General features: G+C 40.0%; 2 protein-coding genes across 4 annotated transcripts in view; one reads left to right on the top strand and one right to left on the bottom strand.

Moving 5' to 3' along the window:
- Positions 1-12,345, top strand: part of AKT3 (AKT serine/threonine kinase 3) — a 155,714-nt gene extending 143,369 nt beyond the window's left edge. For 2 of the 3 annotated variants that reach the window (XM_084285180.1, XM_084285181.1), the window contains 2 exons: positions 5,128-5,230; positions 7,448-12,345. In XM_084285180.1, coding sequence (XP_084141306.1) covers positions 5,128-5,230; positions 7,448-7,533 — 189 coding nt within the window. In that variant the 3' untranslated portion in view covers positions 7,534-12,345. The remainder of the gene's footprint in view (positions 1-5,127; positions 5,231-7,447) is intronic. The other variant, XR_014618340.1, reaches the window with a different exon arrangement.
- A 91-nt stretch (positions 12,346-12,436) lies between these two features.
- The window catches only part of SDCCAG8 (SHH signaling and ciliogenesis regulator SDCCAG8), a 109,388-nt gene continuing 103,983 nt past the window's right edge, over positions 12,437-17,841 (bottom strand). Inside the window, exon 19 of the mRNA XM_084284104.1 lies at positions 12,437-14,146. The gene's annotated coding sequence lies outside the window, so the exon portion shown is untranslated. The remainder of the gene's footprint in view (positions 14,147-17,841) is intronic.

Here is a 17,841-nt window from a genome sequence, read left to right as displayed (position 1 = left end):
TCATTAGGAAAGGAAAACCAGTACTTTAAAGAACTTACATATTTTTATTTAAAGTGTTGTTGACAGCCTATTGTTGAAAACTGAGCTAAAGGTTTTGTGTTGTTAGTATCTCTGCATGATTTTTAGGATCACCAGCCATTTGCTTTGAAGGGAGCTTAGAAGATATAAATGAGGAAACACATTGACAGATATGCATCAGAAAAAAAGTCAGATTTTGAGACAGGCTTTGCTAGTGTCCTTTTAAGGTTCTTTATTGTGGTATTTGGTTGTTATATTCATTTATATAATGAATTTCAGTTTATGTGAAAATAGGCTGTTTACTTGGAATGTCATTTAGTAAATTATCCAGTCTGTTAATGCAAATACATATTTCTTTAAGTTAGGAAGTCTGAGAATTGTGACATGTTTTCAGCACTTAAAGCCAAGCCTGCCTGTGATGAAACACAAAGGTGTGTTGCAGTGACGTGACCCCATTCTCTTCTTGCCGTGTTATGCACGTGTTCTGCCATTCTCATTAGTCTCATCCGTCTCCTCTGCTTGATTCTTGAGAATAACAGTTTTGCAGTTTGGTAACATAGCTCTCCAGGGAAGGTTAACAGAGAAGGAAGTTTGATTCCTGGACATCAGATTATGAGCACTTAACTACCAATACATAATTAACTTTCATAGCCAGAAAGAACTGTAACATTTGACACAATTTTTGACATATGTCAGACCTGAATAATAAACTAGATGGCAACTGTTGAAATACAGCATATGATGACAATACAAGGCATTATTAAAATATCTGTTTTGTAGTTATTTTTATAATACATTCTCAAAATACATAAGCTGTGAGAAAAGCAGAATTCATCTCGTACATTGTAATTCATTAGTAAAGAGGAAAACATGTTGGGATGCAACAGTGCTTTTTTTTTTAATTGGACAGCTCACAATGTCATATTCAAGTTGAACCATACATAAAAGTCAAACAGTTATTCCTCATGATTAAAAATTGAAACAGGACAGCAGTGCTTACTTCTTAATATTTGTATGATACTTAAAGAATTAGTGTGTTTGTGAGTTTTGTGGTTATAAAATAATTACTTAGTTTATTTAAATACCTTGGGTAATTCAGTGGGGGTGGTGTATAGCTGCACCTCATATGCCTTTAACACTCATCTCAGAGTATTATTCAGCTGTAGGCTGTTGGTGGATGAGATTTTTATGATTGTGTTAATTTTGAGTCTTTGGAAGGAAAATTCCTTTTAAATTAGAAGGAGAAGGAAGATCACACTGCAATTTTCATTTGACAGGCCAGGTCCATCACAGTCACTGAAGTAGCTTCAGCCACTTCCTGTGCAATCCAAGACAAACTGATCCTGTCTGATAATCTTTGAGCTAATAAAGTTACCTATTTTCTCTCATACTGAAGTATTTGCAAAGTTGTTTAGTCAGAGAGAAAAAGCTGAAGGTGTAGCACAGTCTGTCTGTTCATCCCCATGAATGCAGTAGTCAGGTACTGTATCTACCCCTTTTGTTCCCCCAAGAGATGGGTGTCAAGTTTCCCAGGTCCTGAATTGTGGAAAAACAGTGGTGCTCCTCACATGCTGCTCTTGATGGATGCCAGGTGGGAATGCCACTCCCTGGAAGTAGTAAAAATACTGAGAATTTGATACTGCTTCTGCTGTCATTTCTAATATCAAACCTTGGAAATGGCTGAGGCACATTCAGACTGACAGGTGCGAAATAGGATTTGTCTTAAACATCAACTCTTATAGCCATTAACTCACTGCTGAATTTGGTTTTTCATTTCTTTATTTGTACGCATGTGTATGTATGTACATATACATCTCTGTGTGTGTGTAACACATGAACACACGTGGTCTGTACTTCTGGTCCTTAGAGGCAACTGCTGAGTGCTGACCATGTATAACTCTCCTGTTTGGTCAAGTGTCCTCCTCCTGAAATTGACCAGGCTGCTACGAGAGGGCAAATTGTCATAAGGTGAAGATAGGCAGCCAGGACCAGGACTGAGCACCACAAGCCTTGCACAGACTGACAAGGCAGAGTTTAACCGAAGCTGGTATTGTTGCTTTTGGCCACCCATTACCCTGTGTGCCTCGCAGTGCTCACATTCTCCTTTTGGACTTTCTGACTTCTTGGGTCAGAAGTGGGGAGAAGCTGTGGTGAGAGCGGCTAGATGCCATGTCCTTGTGGCATCACAGCACAAAATGTCACTGGGTATAGAGAGACATCTTCATGTTGTGATCATCAGAGATGTACTCAGTGTTGTGTGCATTGTTCTTTGTCATTGAGCCTCTGAGCTTAAAGCTTTTGGGCTGTATGGAGAAATTTCTATGTTATTATTCAGGCCCTGTGTCAGTGTAAGTGGTTATCTCTGCAGCAGTTGCATCTTATTCATCTTTCTAACAGTTTCATTACAGCTGAAATTTTGGGAGATTTTTACTTTCTGCTTTTAAATAAAATCTGACAATTAATGAACAAAGGTGGCATCCCTCCAGAAACATAATTGCCAAATTTCTGTAGCATGGCCTGGCATGTTGGTGACATGGCTTACAAAATCTGTCTCACATGAATGGTTCTGCCTCTAATCTCCTGACTGTATTGTGGAGGTATAGTGTCCTTCTGTGTGCACTTGTGCACATCATTTGTACCGTGCTCCCTGCTCCTGCTTTATGTGGAAGGACGTAAGGAAAGCACTTTATCCCATTTGTTCCATTTTCTTCTGGAGGTGATACGCAAGCACTGCATGCCAGTTCCTTTTTTCTTGACAGGAATTGTGCAGCAACTGGTAAATTATTTTAGAGGCTCTCCCTTTAAATTGGGGAGTCTGTGTTGAAGGTATCTCAGCAATTATGTGGAGGTCAGAGAGGGAATTTATCTCTGGAGGGGAAGGTGTGTATGTGAGGGCAGAGCAGGCCCCTGCAGCGTGACTCTGAGACTTAAGGCTTGGCTGTTCTGGTGTGAGGGGTTAGAGCAGGTCGAGGGGAATGAACCCTGTCTCTGGTTATCCTCTCAGCTTGGAAGGTGGTGCTGAGAAGGAGGCAGAGCGTGTGGGAAGAGAGAAAATACCTTCCTCTTGCTCTCTCTTGTGTTGTGTTTATGCCTCTTGCTCTCAGCTGCCATTTTCTCTTTCCCCTAGGCTGTCAGTGTTGGTGTACGTGAAGGTACAGCCTGTGTAAATACCAGCCACGTGGCTGCAGGGTTTGTGTTTACAGCCGCTGAAGCCCACTACTGCTTTTCATGTCTCAAGTATGAAAGGTACTTCTGTAAGATGACTGAATCCCGTAGCACCAGTGACATAAATCTGCATCAGGTTCCTCCCTTCTGGTTATAGACTGGAGTTCTGTTTGTTTTTCTTGTTTCACTTCCCCAGACTTGTGGCATAGCCGCTGACTTACTGAATGGCATTGATAAAGAGTTTCCTATTAAACAGTTGGAAGTCTGGCTACCAAGTGTGGCACGGGAGGACCAAACCCCCTCCTGTTACAGAATGTGCTTGTTGCTGGTGACATTTGTGTTAGTGGTGCTTGTAAAGCCTGACTGAAATTATTGTTGTAGTCACTTGTTCCTGAAGAGTCCTGAGTACTGTACTTCCCTTACTAACATCATAGCAAAGCCTGTTGATCTCAGTGGACAAAAAAGAGAGGACAAAAAAAGAAGAGTAAATCAGTAATTAGCCAGAAATTTTTTAAGGAAGAACCTGCCAGCTGATGCATTACTTTTTTCCTCTTCAGTTGCAAATCCATGCATTGCTATATATTATGATCTTACCTGGCCTGTCTTGTCTTTTTCATTACATAATTTTCTGGATAGAGATCTATTCTTTCTTGAACAAGGTCTTTCCTTGGCTGGTTTTATAGCACTACATAGTTGCACAATATGGCCCTGATAGGACAGGCTAGCTGTGTAAAAAAGTCTTTAAAATATGCATTGAACATAGTAAAATAAGGAAGACTCATACTACCATAAAAAGGGATTATCAAAAGACAGCTTCTTAAAGTACATCATTTCTGTCATGAAATGAGTCTAGTGCATTGAGCCTGGTGGGAGGAGGAGGTTAACAGCAGCTTTGCTTCCTATGTGGGGTAAAATTAACAATTTACTTGCTCAGTGTTGGTGTTCTGGAGTTGACAGAAATAAAATGAAACTAGCGAAAAACACGCACAAGGTCTGATAACATCAGTGAGCCATAACTTAAGCTCTTATGTAGAAAGGGAAATGGATATGCTGTCTTCAGGGTTTGCATTTTAAGTCGTATGTGAGTGGATAACACCGAAGGGCTCCAAGTTACAGACCAAAATGCTTCCCTTCCATGAACTGCATTACAATATCATATATATTAACGTGCTGTGTAGTTTTGGACTGGCACAATACAGCATGAAATCCCATAGTCAATGTGCCTTCCAGTTAAAACCTGTGGCCTGTAGGATGTTCTTTTAGAGGAGAAGGTTTAAGGTGAGGCTGATGTGAGGGAGCACTGCCTGTAAGCAGTGAGCAAATACCAGTTACCTGCTGCTGGGAAGCACTGCACTGTGTTGTGGAAGTAGGGGACAGGATCAGATCCAGAAATGTTGGGTTCAGGAACCTTACTTAAGTATGAACTGACCTTTTTCAAACATAAAATTTATTTTCACATTTACGTGATTTATTTTAAAGGTAAGTTCTCAGCCTTACTGCTGAAAAATGGAATGCAGTGTGCTTACTGTACCCTCTGTGCTGTCCCTTTTGCCTCAGCTGTTCGTGCCACGCAGGTCTGGCAAGTACCTGGAGGTGCCTTTGCCTGACAGCTATGTAGGTAATTGAAACGGCCCAAAGAGTTTCTAGGTAATTATGCAGCTCAATTAATCTGCAAGTCATGTGAAAGTGATACTTTGAATTTAGCCTTATCTTGCTATTAGCTAGATTCTGAACTAGTATTTTTGGGATTGATTCTAATGACATGTATCTCTTACTAGGAGTTAGAGACTCAGCTGTCTCTTGTTGGACCCTCTTGCAACTTCTTGTTTGACCTAGGGCATAGAGAAAAAAAACAACTTAAATTAAAGCTTTAATTCCTTTCTTGGTAGTAATTTGGTTGGCTTTAGGTATAGTAATTTTGTTTTGTTTCTTGGTCCCTTTCAGCTTGTACCTCCTTTTAAACCTCAAGTGACATCTGAGACAGACACCAGGTATTTTGATGAAGAATTTACAGCTCAGACTATTACAATAACGCCGCCTGAAAAATGTAAGTCAAAAATTATACATAAGCATAACTTAAAAATAATCGCTTTATAATAAAGCACTATGTATGAAAGTTCTTTTGTTTGAATGGAAAAGCTTACTAGCAAAAATCTTCACGTGAAAGTGTGTAAATAAATTCTCAAAAACAGTCTTCATTTGAAGAAGGAATAATTACAAAGCTTGAAATATTAGATGTTAGACATGCTTTTGTTTGTTTGTTATATTATTACTATTATTTAACATAGGTCACAGTTCTGTAGTTCTTTCCTTAGGGAAAACACCAGCTTCAAATGTTTGCTGGGTGTCAGTAAAGGTCCAAGTTCAGCAAAGTAAATTGGAATATAGACCCTCCTTGGAGACTGCTATTGATTTCAGTGGGTTGTTTAAGTTTAGTGAGACACACATATTTTAAAGTACTTCATAGACCCCACCAATCCCCAGCCTCATCTCCCTGCTTGCCCACCCCCCAGAAAAAAACAATCCCTTCCCCACGCCAAACTGACAGAGATGAGTGGATGCCTTTTGTGTTGATATCCATTACTTGAAAATTGAATTTCTTAACAAGTCCTGTGCTTTTTCTGAGCACTTAAAGAAGTTATTAATATAGATGTAATCAGTGCACTGAGGCTTGCACAGACCTTCTTTGTAGGAGTGAATTTCACTCCACCACAGTTTGTATTTCTTCATCTTCCACTGCACACACAGGAATCGGACAAGCTAGGGCTTAACAGAGTTACTACCAAGCTAGTGCTAAAGCATAGTTAAAGTCTTGCTGCTGAATTCTTGAATGAATTCACTTTCTGAGATTTTTTTTAAATTATTTTTTTTATTTTTTTTAACTGGGGGGTTGAGAAAGGAGGAAAAGGAGGATCATAAAAGTAGGCAGGAAATACTGTAATTAAGGTTGATTATCCTGTCATAGAGCTAGCTCATTTTTGGGTGGATTAGGATTCTCAGGTTTAGCCACAGTTCTCTGTTGCTGAACAAATCTGGAGTAGTTTTCTGGGTTTTGTATTTATAGTGGTTCAGTTTTGTATTTTTAATATAAGAATTTGTTCATATTTGTAATTTTAACAAATTTTAAGTTTGGATTAATTTAGAGACTATTGGTTCGATCCTATAAAGCCATTATCTCTTAAAACTCCACATATGCAATGAGAATGGATATTTCTCCATCGAATGTTGAAGCAATACAAAATACGAAGATGCTACCATGACTTCAGCTTTAAATTTATTGAGTTCAGGGTGGTCAATTAATAAGAAGTCTGGGAAACTACCTCCTCCCTGAAATTCCTGTCTTAGCCTCTAGTAATGGTGTGACTGATGCAGCTTGAAACAGCGCAAGGCTACAACCCACCCTGCTCATAAAAATAATAAAATAGGGGTGATTGCCAGCAGCAGTGCACAAATGTTGAAAGTATATCTTGTATCTACAGTAACCAAACCGCATATATCACAATAAATTTATGCATATAAATCTATTGTTAGGATAACAATTTCAATAGGTGTCTTTAAGGACACTGTTTAAAAATCCATGCGAGAATGTAGATCCAAATGCTCAGAGTTAGGCAACATCTGGTGTCTGGTTTCCATTGGCAATACAGTAAATATGTAAATAAAAATATTTATGAATTTGGCTTAGTCCGTGTTTCCTCTGATCCCAGAAAATACTGTAAAAATAAATGGTTTACTAAATAATTGTATGTAAAAATTGAACTAAAAAGAACTTGTACGAATTGTTCATTTTGTTGGTGTGCTTTCTTTTAACTCCCTTCAAAATGGAGAAGCATTTAAGTATGTCTACAAGATTATAATTTTCTGAACTCAGTTTAAGAAGCAATGAAAACTGCTTCTCTGCTTCAATCAGCAAGGACTTCTTTTCTTTTTCTTCTGTGCTACCAATAAATAGATGTGCTGGTGTGTTTTGATTAGCCTAGAAAGGGTAGTAGTTTTTGAAGTCCTTGTGTGATAGTCATAATAAAATAATAAATAAATAAACAAAAAAAAATCCCCACACTGCTGTAGTGATGACCTACTGAAAGGATATGTTTTCCACGAGCATCAGTCTACTGTATGAGCATAAACTTATGTGAATGAAGATGTATTTTTAACTTGAGCCTTTAACTTCAGCATTGAACTCTGAAAGATGGACTGCATGTTAGGTGAATAATAAAATTTTATAGTAAATATAATGACGTTTTGAACTTCTGCCTTAATACAGATGACGAGGATGGTATGGACTGCATGGACAATGAGAGGCGGCCGCATTTCCCCCAGTTTTCCTACTCCGCAAGTGGACGAGAATAACTTTTTTGTTCTGCTGCTTCACTGTCATCTTAGGTTTATCACTGAAAACGATTCCTGAACATCACCACCAGTACTAGATACTATTTAAGATAGCAGGGGCACTTTCAGAGACCATTCCAAATTGAACAAAGTTATTTCCCAAACCTACCTAAAATCCATTTTGGTTTTGCATGAAATATGGTAGCTCTCTATGCTCTCCTGCTATTGCTGCTGCCCACCGTCTCAGTATAATAGCAACGTCAAGAAGTTACTAACAGTTTCTTTGAAGGTAGATGACTTTACTTCAGCGTTGTACGTTTTGTGCACAAAGTCATCTATTTTTCCTCACAGTGGAGGCTAAACAGGAAAACGTGTTGGTCCAGCTTATCTTCTTCTAGAAGATGAATCAAAATTGTAATTAGTCTAAAAAGACTAGTCTATAATATTTTCTTGCATCTGTTTGTGCTGGTTAGAACAAGAAAACGTAGGGGTGGTGATGTACATATGCAAGGTTTTTGTTAGGCATATCATTACTTGAAGCAGGTCTCTGTCATTAACATCTGGCTGGAATTTGCTTGGGAAACGTTTGAGAGAAGGACTTAAACTGTTGATATATATAAATATATATATATATTATTTTTTAATTACTGTTGGATACTACAGAAGAAGCAGAAGGGCTGGGTTCACCCAGCCTGCCACTTAGAACTTCCAGGTTCATGTGCAATCATGGAGAATCGAACATTATACATGCAAGAAATGAAGGCATAAAAGCAGCAGTTGAAGTTGTTTAGGGGTCTTATAATTTGCACCAGATAACATCTTTCTCATGCTTTTCTTTTTCTTTCATGATATACATCACCTCTGATGGCTGAAGAATGTAGACAGGCATAATGGTATTGCTTTTCACCAAAATGTGTGCACCAAGGTAAACAGTTGTTTGCCTTACTTATTTTTGAGTTTGTGAATTAGCTTTTTATACAGGTGTTTAACTCTGAGTATTCTTCTTTTTTTCTTTTATTTTCTTTCCTTTTTTTTTTTTTTTTTTTTTTTTTTGTTATACTGCGGTAGTATTTATTTTTAGAGATAAGGTTTGTATGTGTCATGTTTGCAAATGCTGCTACATCTTAGATAGAACAGGCTTATAGCAGTTAATTTTGTAATATATGGAAGGACTGTACAAGCTGAAGGGAATAATGCACTTTTATCCCATGTGGAAATTTTAACAAGGCTCTGAAATTGTACATACTGCTTAGAATCAGATTTTTGTGAATGAAATACTGTCTTTTAATTCTTTGGCAGTGGAGGTGAGGAGTTCCAACTTCATGTGCCAAAGGGTTAAAAACAAATAAACAAAAAAGCTACATCTTGTGCTCTATTCAGGATAAAGATACTGTAAAAGCCTGATGGCACAATAGAAAATTTCTGTCCTATATGAAGGAAACATATTTGAACAAGGAGACCCCAGTGATTACAAGAAAAGCACTTTAATAATTAAAACAGTAAATTTCTGGGATCAGCCATTCTCAAGGAAAGTTTGTCCTCAACCAAAAGAGTTACGAAACCCAGCATGTTACATGTGACCATGGTACCCGATTGATGGAATTTAAAGCATTGCAAGAAACACTCCACTGACAGGAAAACGTCTTTCCATTTCCGAAGATCTGTATCTAACAGAACATGTGCACAAGCTTTAGCTTTGATCTTCAGCAATGATAATCTTAATAATAAACCCTTTGGTGCTAGGAGCTGGGATATTTTGCAGTGCAGTAATGGTGTGCACGTGCCCTTGCTAACGGCGCCTGAAAGCCCTGACTCCATGGGATTATCATTTGAAGTATCTCTGTGTTCGTATCTTGTTAGCTCCCACAAAGACTGTGATATCACAGAGTATTACTGATTGCGTTGTGTGAGTGAGGAGGTGAGTCTGAAAGGAGATGTTCATACGCAGATGCCTTAGCCTCTTGATGTGGAAAGTTGAGTATCCTGGCGTGAAGCCCACTGCTGGCAGTGCATATGCTGGGACAGTCAAGGGGCCAATGGGCATTTTAGCAAGGCAGCTAAAGACGCAGACTAATTTAGACAATTTTTCATGTTTCGTGTTTTATCTTTAGTAATGGGTGGATAATCAGTCAGAAATATATCATGATGTATATGCTAACTACATAGGATCTCATTCTGTCTCCTTGTAACACTAAACATGTAGAAATTATCCCTCTGTAGAGAGAGCGAGCACAGTAAATGCATTGCAGGTCTGTAGAAGTGTCTGTACTGACACAGTGAGTGAGTGACTGAAATAACCAATTACTTAGGAGACGGGCATTAATTAGTTTTCTGCAAAGGCCTCGTACTTACAGACTAAAACTATGGTGATTCAAAATCTGTGTTATAGGCCTGTGGTGGTTTTTTTTTTTTCTTTTTTTCTTTTTTTTCCAGCTTTTAACAGCAATAAATTTTTTGACACAGGGCACCTATAGCTAATGACCAACTGGAGTTGTGCCTCTGACCAACCCTTCCTCGTGCTGAGAAGAAAGAAACCCTGTGGCTAGGTTCATCACAGTGTAGCTAGTTAGAGTGCAGTTCGCAGTAAATATCTGTGGGCGAATTATCTGAAAACTTTTTAAGGCTTCAATCAGTGTGTATTGTGTTATCTGCCTTCCAAAATATCATAGATCAAGTTCGTGCTATGGAGAGAGTCAGCGGTCATTTAATGCTGCCCGGGGTGGGGGAATTCCCTCATAGCAGTGTCAGAGATAGAAGAAAGAGAAATTAACAAGCTGTGCTGGGAGAAACTCTCAAAGCTCTTCTTTGCCTGTTTGTAGTTGTAGTTGGGTTTGGACAGTGCGTGGTGGTGGCTGGTTACCTTGATGAGCCTTTTGAGCACAGTACATTTCAGACTTTGACTCCAGCTTGTACTGACTTCCACGGCAGACAGTATGCCCTCTTGTACTGCAGCCATCTCGGAGGAAATAGGTCATTTCTGTTTGGGTTTTGGCAGTTTTGCACACGGCTTTGCTTTCCACACTAATCCATCTTCCAGTACATTCCTGTTGCTTACAGAACATTTATTCCAGTATTGTTTTACATTTTTTCCATCTTTACTTGCGGCTTCTTAAAGCTGACTGTTCTTGCAGGGGCCATGTGCTTCTCCTAGAGTACAAAAGTAAGGTCTTTCCTTACTAACTGCAGGGTCTATATATTACACCTCAATGTACACACTTTGCTGCTACTGTTTGTACTGTCTACAGTAGAATTTCCTTATCTTGCTCCTGGTAGTGCATTACAGGCAAGCATGAAATGTAAAGTATTTATTTAAATAAAAACCTCTAAATTGGTAATTGAATTACCTCCCTGTAGCTTTAGAGTTTGTGACATTTCTTGACCTTGCTAGTTCTTTCATTAGATCCATGCAAGATCTAGTCATATGGTTAAGGATATTAAGCAGACACGACTATGAACCCAAGAAACCGTATTACTGTTGGTCATACTTAAACTGTTTATTTCCTTAAGTATATGACCCACAAGGATGTGAAATAACTACAAGAAACTGTTTTTGTACACTGTACATCCTTAGTATTTTTACACGTATATGATAGGGATGCACATTATTTTCCTTCGTACAGACAGCTTAAATAAAACACTATGTCAATCTGCTACTTCTGTGTTTTTTAATGCTAATTTGTTCTGGAGGTTTGTAAATATATTATATATATGTTCAAGCTTGCCACAAAGGACGTATTTTTTTATATCTGCACATTATTATTAAATATCTTAGAGGATAAAGTTCCTAATCTGTTCTGTGTCAGAGGAAGAAAATCTGAAACGAGAAGGCTATATTGCAGATTACAAAAGATTTCTCAAGTTTTGGTTTAAATATTTACTTCATATTTTAAAGTAATTTTATATAGGTTAGATGTTTCAATCCTGAAATGCACAAAGAATTTACTTAATTTCTTCTTACAAGAAAATGTACATCGTTATTTTTTTATCACTGTATATATAATGATCTGTGCATGATTAGTTCAAAGTTTTATTTGCTGTGAAGTCCTAGTGATAACTGTAACTTGATGTGACGTATTTCAGATACTGGGTGATCAGTTTCAGCTTGTAAATTAAGTTACGGTATTGTCAAAAAAAAAAAAAACAAAAAACAAACAAACAACAAAAAGAGGTTTTAATGGCTAAGCAAGATGTATTTGTGCTGTGGCCCAAGGCTATTTCCATACAGGTGGTCTGTGTTAACTCTGCGAGGCGTATGTAACTTCTAAAAGTAAATTTGGGTTGTACTTTTCAAGTACTGATAATGCAGGGCTACGTTCCTATCAGAACAGCCAACATTTAAGCGAGTTGTCATCGAATGAAAGCCGTAGCCTCAAGTCGCGTAGCGTGGCAGCATGCTGGAGGAAGCAAGGGGAAGGTGTGATTTGCAGGGCACCTCGGGGTGGGACTCGTTGACGCCCGCCAACTGGCCCAAGCCTAATTGCAGCAGCCAGCCAGGAGGGCTGAGTGTCCCTGGAGCAGTCGGTCATCTGGGTTTTAGCTCAGTTCTCAGGCATGAACCCTTCCCTGGAACGTAAGTAAGTGTGTGAGCCGGGTCTTTCTTGTTTTCCCCTTGAAGTAGGCCAGAAGGAGCAGAAGAAAGGGACAAACAGATGGACAGTAGTTGCAATATTTGCAGATCAGTGACAGGACTCAGCTGTGGCCATGGAAGGAGCCACTGCTCATTCTGCATGGAGGCACAGGGGTGATGCCTCGGGGGGGGCGATGCTCTAGCTGTGGGCATGGAAGCTCCTGGATGCGATCGCCTGATCTGAACTTTGTAAACTTTGTAAAAGTAAGCAGTTTGTGGGTAAGGACAGGGTGGGGTGGGGAGAACAGGAGCGGGGTAGACCTGGCGCTGTCTGTGCACAGTGAGTAAGTGATTGCTATGAGTAGAGTAGCTGCTGCAGAGAAATTGATCCTTGTAGTCACAGTGGTGGCTGCAGCAGGTGAGGTAGGTCCAGAAAGGTTGAGGGTCCAGCTGTGCCGTGGGCCGTGGCACAGCAGCTCCAGGATCTCAGTGAAGCCTAAGTGCTGGGACTGGGTGCCTGAGGTCCTTCACGCATGTGGCTGATAGGCACTGCTCCTATTTAAACACAGATTTATGGTGTGGGGAAAAGTAATAAGTTTGCAGATTTATAAACATATAGTCTTACCTATGTAACCATCTATAAAGTAGTGAGAAATAAAATAAAATTGTCCACCTGACTAGCGTGGAGAACCCGTAGTTGAGCTAGAAAGGAATTTTCATCAGCAGCCTTTCCTTTCCCAAAAGACCCGAGGCGATTTAAGCATGTTTATTGTCATAGTGGTGAAGCAGTTTAGGGAGGAGTTCAGATGTGTTTGGCAGTTTCATATGGCAGGAAATTGAAATGGGAAGAAAAAACACTTTGATGTTAAGGCTGTACCACTAGTAATTCTTAAAATACAAGGAATGAAAGATTGTGTCCCACAGCAAATGGTAACTTATTGCATGTGTTGTTACTCCTACTTCTGTTACATTTTATGTGTTCATGCTGGCTGAAGTAGCCTTATTGACTGGGAACTGTTCTTTGCACTTTTTTTTTTTTTTTTTTTCCCCTCCCTCTTTACCAGTGCAATTCAGCAACTACACTGAATGTAAAAACCTTTTCTTACGTGGTTAGTTTATTATGCACTAGTTCAGCAAAAGGTTCAGATGAATTCTTTCTGAAACAGCCTGGTACTTGGAAAGTAACCTTTACAAATATAAAGTTAACTGGAAAGAAGTCCTCCAAATGTAGTCTCCAAATGTTTTGAGTTCAATAATTTGAAGCAGAGTTCAGCTGATGCCCATCCCCAAGATAGTGAAGTATCTTCCAGGGGGAAAGTCTAGAATCACTTCAGTGTTGAGAGCCAGGCACCTCATGTACGTATTAGCCTTTGCTAACAAAGGGTCCCTTTGTCTCAAAGGTGTTAGCCAGTGACTGTTTTGATGGGAAACCTACCCTGTGGAAATTACTCCACATTACAGGGAATATTTCTCAATTGTTCTTAAGCCTTTCTGATGGATTAAAAGTTGTTAGGACCCTGACTTTTGTATAAAAGTGGCAAGTAGCTTGTACAACTGAAGTTTCCAGGTAGATTCTGGTCATTCCCATTCAAAGTTCCCTGGTAGATTCTGGTCATGAGTAATGAACTTCAGCACACTGTGATTTCTGTGAGATTTAAACACCCTTTCCTCCCCAAACACACATTTTCCCTTGAATGCAAAAGGACACAATCAGGAAAAGTAATGAATCAAATTCAGTTTATTGGTATTGCCATCTGTAAATAAGACATCTATGTTAAATTACAAAAATAGATAAAAACATTTTATAAAACATTGTACAAATTATGAATTAAGCTGATGCTTCATAACAGCTGTTAAAACTGGATTGCAAGCTTAGCCTTTTCTTAGAAAAGTCTCAGCTGTCTTCCTAGAAAGTTTGGTAGGTGAGTAATGTTTCAAAATATTTATGATTCTGTAGTTAAAAACAAATATAAACCAGTTGAAATTAGCCAGTGTGTCTGTTTTCTGCGAACGCTTCTCTGTGTGAGCTTCAAACAAGTCCGAGTTTCAGACGGGTACAAAGGAGAACTGAAAGACAGAAGAAGGAGATGGGAGTGTAAGTAGTCTGTATGGAGCTGCTTGCATCTCTCATTTGTGTCACTTCAGCCCGTGGGTGAGTTCTTAGAAAAGAAATACGTAAATGGTTAAGAATGTGGCAGTGCTATGTAAACAAGCTCTGTTTCAAAGCCTGTGCTTCCTGTGGTCCTCACTGCTTTCTAAGATCAGCAATCTTACAGGTAGCAAGAACAAGAGCTATCTGATTTCTGAAAAACAAGATCTCCATGAGCTTCAGCCATCGCTCATGTTTAGCAGTAAATAACCAAGCTCTTGTTTTGGGGCACGTCTAAGATCCTGCCCCTTCTCCCTTCCAGGAAGGAGGAGACAGGTTTGTGCCAGAGACTGTTTACTGTGAATTGTACAGACTGTATATGGGGTGGGCAGCTGTAGCAAAACAGGAAGCTGCCTGTGTGCTGTTAGGAAACCTCTGGTGGGAAGGCTAATTTGCAGTTTATAAGCTCTCACATAGCTATTGTTTGTGCCTCCTCAGTAGCACTTCACGACTTAATTAAGGGCAAGACATCAAACTCAAGTGGAGCTGGGGTAGCTACCTAGAATTAAGCAACTGGAGTTCTGAAATTTGAATTTAAGAGATGTAAATGACCTCAAATAAAAATAAACTTTCAATTTGGGCTGGTTTTGCATTAGAGGACTTAGCGTTTTGCTTTTTTTTTTTTTTTTTTTTTTTTTTTTGAGTTGGCAAGGTACTGAGGACTGAGTTAAGAAAGGATTTATAATGTTGCAGTTCATTAAAGAATTAATTAAAAACAATAACATGGTACTTTTTTTTCCCCAAAAAATACATGCACCACGTCATTGCTATGGTTGTATCTACAACCAGTGCACTGAAAATCAAATTATATCCCTGGAAAGAGTTATGGGTCAGACTCAGCATCAGGGGCTAGTTAGTGACAGCCAGAGGAAGCCCATGCTGTGCTTCATTAAAGGGCCAGCATTAGAATACTAACAAAAGATTAAAAAGACAAAGAGCACTCCACCCAGCTCCTGAAGAAGTCTCCTGGCCACCTGAGGCTTGTCAAGGCTGCCCTTTGAGGTGCAGCTGAATGCCTGGCCTGTTAGTGCACTGCTCTCTCCCCTAGCTACTGGTATGAGTATCCTTGGTACCACTGCTTGTTCTTTTAGGTACCCCTTCTCAGACAGCTGTTTTATGCCACCAAGCCTCAAAACATTTCTACCTAGAAGTTTCATCCTGTCATCTATGCCTCTAACTAAGGAGCTGCTGTTGCCTTTCCTTACCACCTGAAGCCACAGAAAGGTTTTCATTAGCCCTGCTCAGATGCGTGTAAACGGTTTAGGTACCAAAACGGCCACCTCTAGTGCCGCAGGCTGCCTGCGTTTCTTCCATCGGCACAGTTACTCCAAGTTAATGCAAGATACTGAACCTCTGCATGGTTGACGAAGTCAGCATTTCTCCATCTGACTATAGCCAGGCTTCATCTGCTTTAAAAACAAAAGTGCAAATACTGGCAAAGTCTCAGTGTGCCCAATGGCACAGCAGGCTGGATGCTAAAGCAGTTGTTTGGGATGTGCCGCTCTCCTCCTCCCAGCTAAGTGAGCAGAGTGCTGCAGCACAAAGTGCTCAAAGTTCTCCCCATGCTCCCTCCCCTCAGGGGCAGCTCTTTTAGCTGTGTGGCTGGCTAGTCTTACAGATTTCATTTTTGTAGGTAGCAGAGCCATAGAAACCCCAGTGTTTTAACTGATGTTAATGCTAGTCGCAGGGGCGGGGAGAGGAGCCACTAGATGCCTGTTTGGTCAGCATGGTGCTCTGAGAGGGGCCAGGCCGCACTGCTGCTGCCACTGCCAGACACCTCCCGGGCCGTCCTGGCCTCCTGCGCCCAGCTGCAGCATCACAAAACCCGAAGCTCCACCTACCGTGGTCTAACGCTCATCACCACTTGATTAAATGCCACCTAAGCAGTAGTCATGACCTTCCTTTCTCCTGCTCCAAAAAAAACCAACACCGTGTCTGTAGAATGTCACTAGCTGTTTTAAAAAAAATCCAACATGCACATTTTTGTACATTGAGACCACAATAAAAAAAAAAAAAAAAAAAAAAAAAAAGCCCACATAAGGATCAGCCTGAATCAATTCCGACATCAGAAGTGGAAGGGCTACTCATTTTCTGGACATACAGAAGGCTAGCTTTAACGTTTAAATTGAGAAAAAAAAAAAAAAAAAAGCAAAATGGGCACTTGGGAGCCCATCAAACACTGCATTTGTTGCTGGGGCCCCACTGAAAATTCATGCAGACCTAGGAGAACAAAGACAATCTCAGCCCAGGACCGGCTGTAATTCAGACAGTACCTCCCACTAAGGCACAAGAGGCATGACGAGGGGAAGATACTTAAGGGTGAGTATATTTTATGTTCTGTTTGGGAAAGGAGTGGTTTGTTCACAGAGCAATGGGATCACTGAAAAACGGGACATCTGAAATGAGGGACGAGCCAGTTTCAGCAGCATGACAATCTGGAGAGCACGGGGAAGGGCAGACTTGCACAGGGAGATGTCCAGGGGACAGGACAGACCAGCGGCGTGGGATGGCAGATGTGGCTGGGGGTAATCCCAGAGGTCCCAATCCTGTCAGCTGGCCTGCACGCTGGCGGGCTCAGCTGGCCAGAGTCTGCAAGGGGATTAAAACTGGGACAAACAGCTCTTTCTGTGAAACTGAGGGACACCAAGGCAGATCCCGCAAGTGAAGAGCATTCCAGCCTTCAGAAACATAAACACACTGGGTGGACAGTGCTGAGGTTTCTAGTCATCTCAACTTAAATATTATTTTCCTCTATTACACACGTTTGTATTTAGTAACTATATAGAATGGGAGCTACGTATCTCTTGCTCTCCTGATTTGCAGTAACTTGCCGGGTAAGAGAGACTTTCAAAGGTAGAAACACAAAACCTGGATCCTTCAAAAGCTTTCAAAATCAGAAGTAGAAATCCCGTAATTAAACTTTTGACTACCTTTTGGTGGATCTGCCTGTGTTAAGCTGTATATCGTTATTAAATATTACTGCCATCTATTAAATATTAATGTGAAGGCTTCATCTACAGCACATGCTGTAAGGTCAGGCCAAATTATCATACTGATCCTTTTTAGCTCTCTGAAAATTAAAATTTCGGTGTGAGCATCTTCATCATGTACGCATTACCGCCTTCAGTGGGAAGGACAGAATTTCACTCCTCTGCTTCTCAGGGGCTATGCCTAGAGCCTACTTTACATTTTAGAATGGAAGATACACAAGAGAAGTTTGACAAGGAAATGAACTGGAAAAACAATGACAGTGACGTAAATCTCTGCTAGTGGTATGGGTAATGGGAACTTTCTGCTATCCTCTGTCTGTGGGACAAATATTTTCCAAGTGAAGATGCTTAGCCTAGCCCAAAGGTTGTGGGCAGGTGATTGTTCTGAGCTTCCTCCGGTACCATGAGATTTAACATCATTATTTCAAAAGCCTGTAATTCATTTCCAAGGATGAGAAAGGTGTTTTTGAATCCTATAGTTCTTGCCTTGGTTACTCCTTCAACAAGGATGCAAAAAGCTTTTTAACTCATGTTGCCTGTAAGGAATTCAGTATGTAGCAGGATCAAGTATTTCTTTTAAAATGGCTTTTTTTTTTTTTCTTCATTCATTATGAAACCAAGAA

Source organism: Netta rufina (assembly GCF_964035555.1).
Source record: "Netta rufina genome assembly, chromosome: 3".
Classification (NCBI taxonomy): domain Eukaryota; kingdom Metazoa; phylum Chordata; class Aves; order Anseriformes; family Anatidae; genus Netta; species Netta rufina.
Note: the sequence above shows the minus strand (reverse complement) of the source record. Positions and strands in the feature narration are given on the sequence as shown.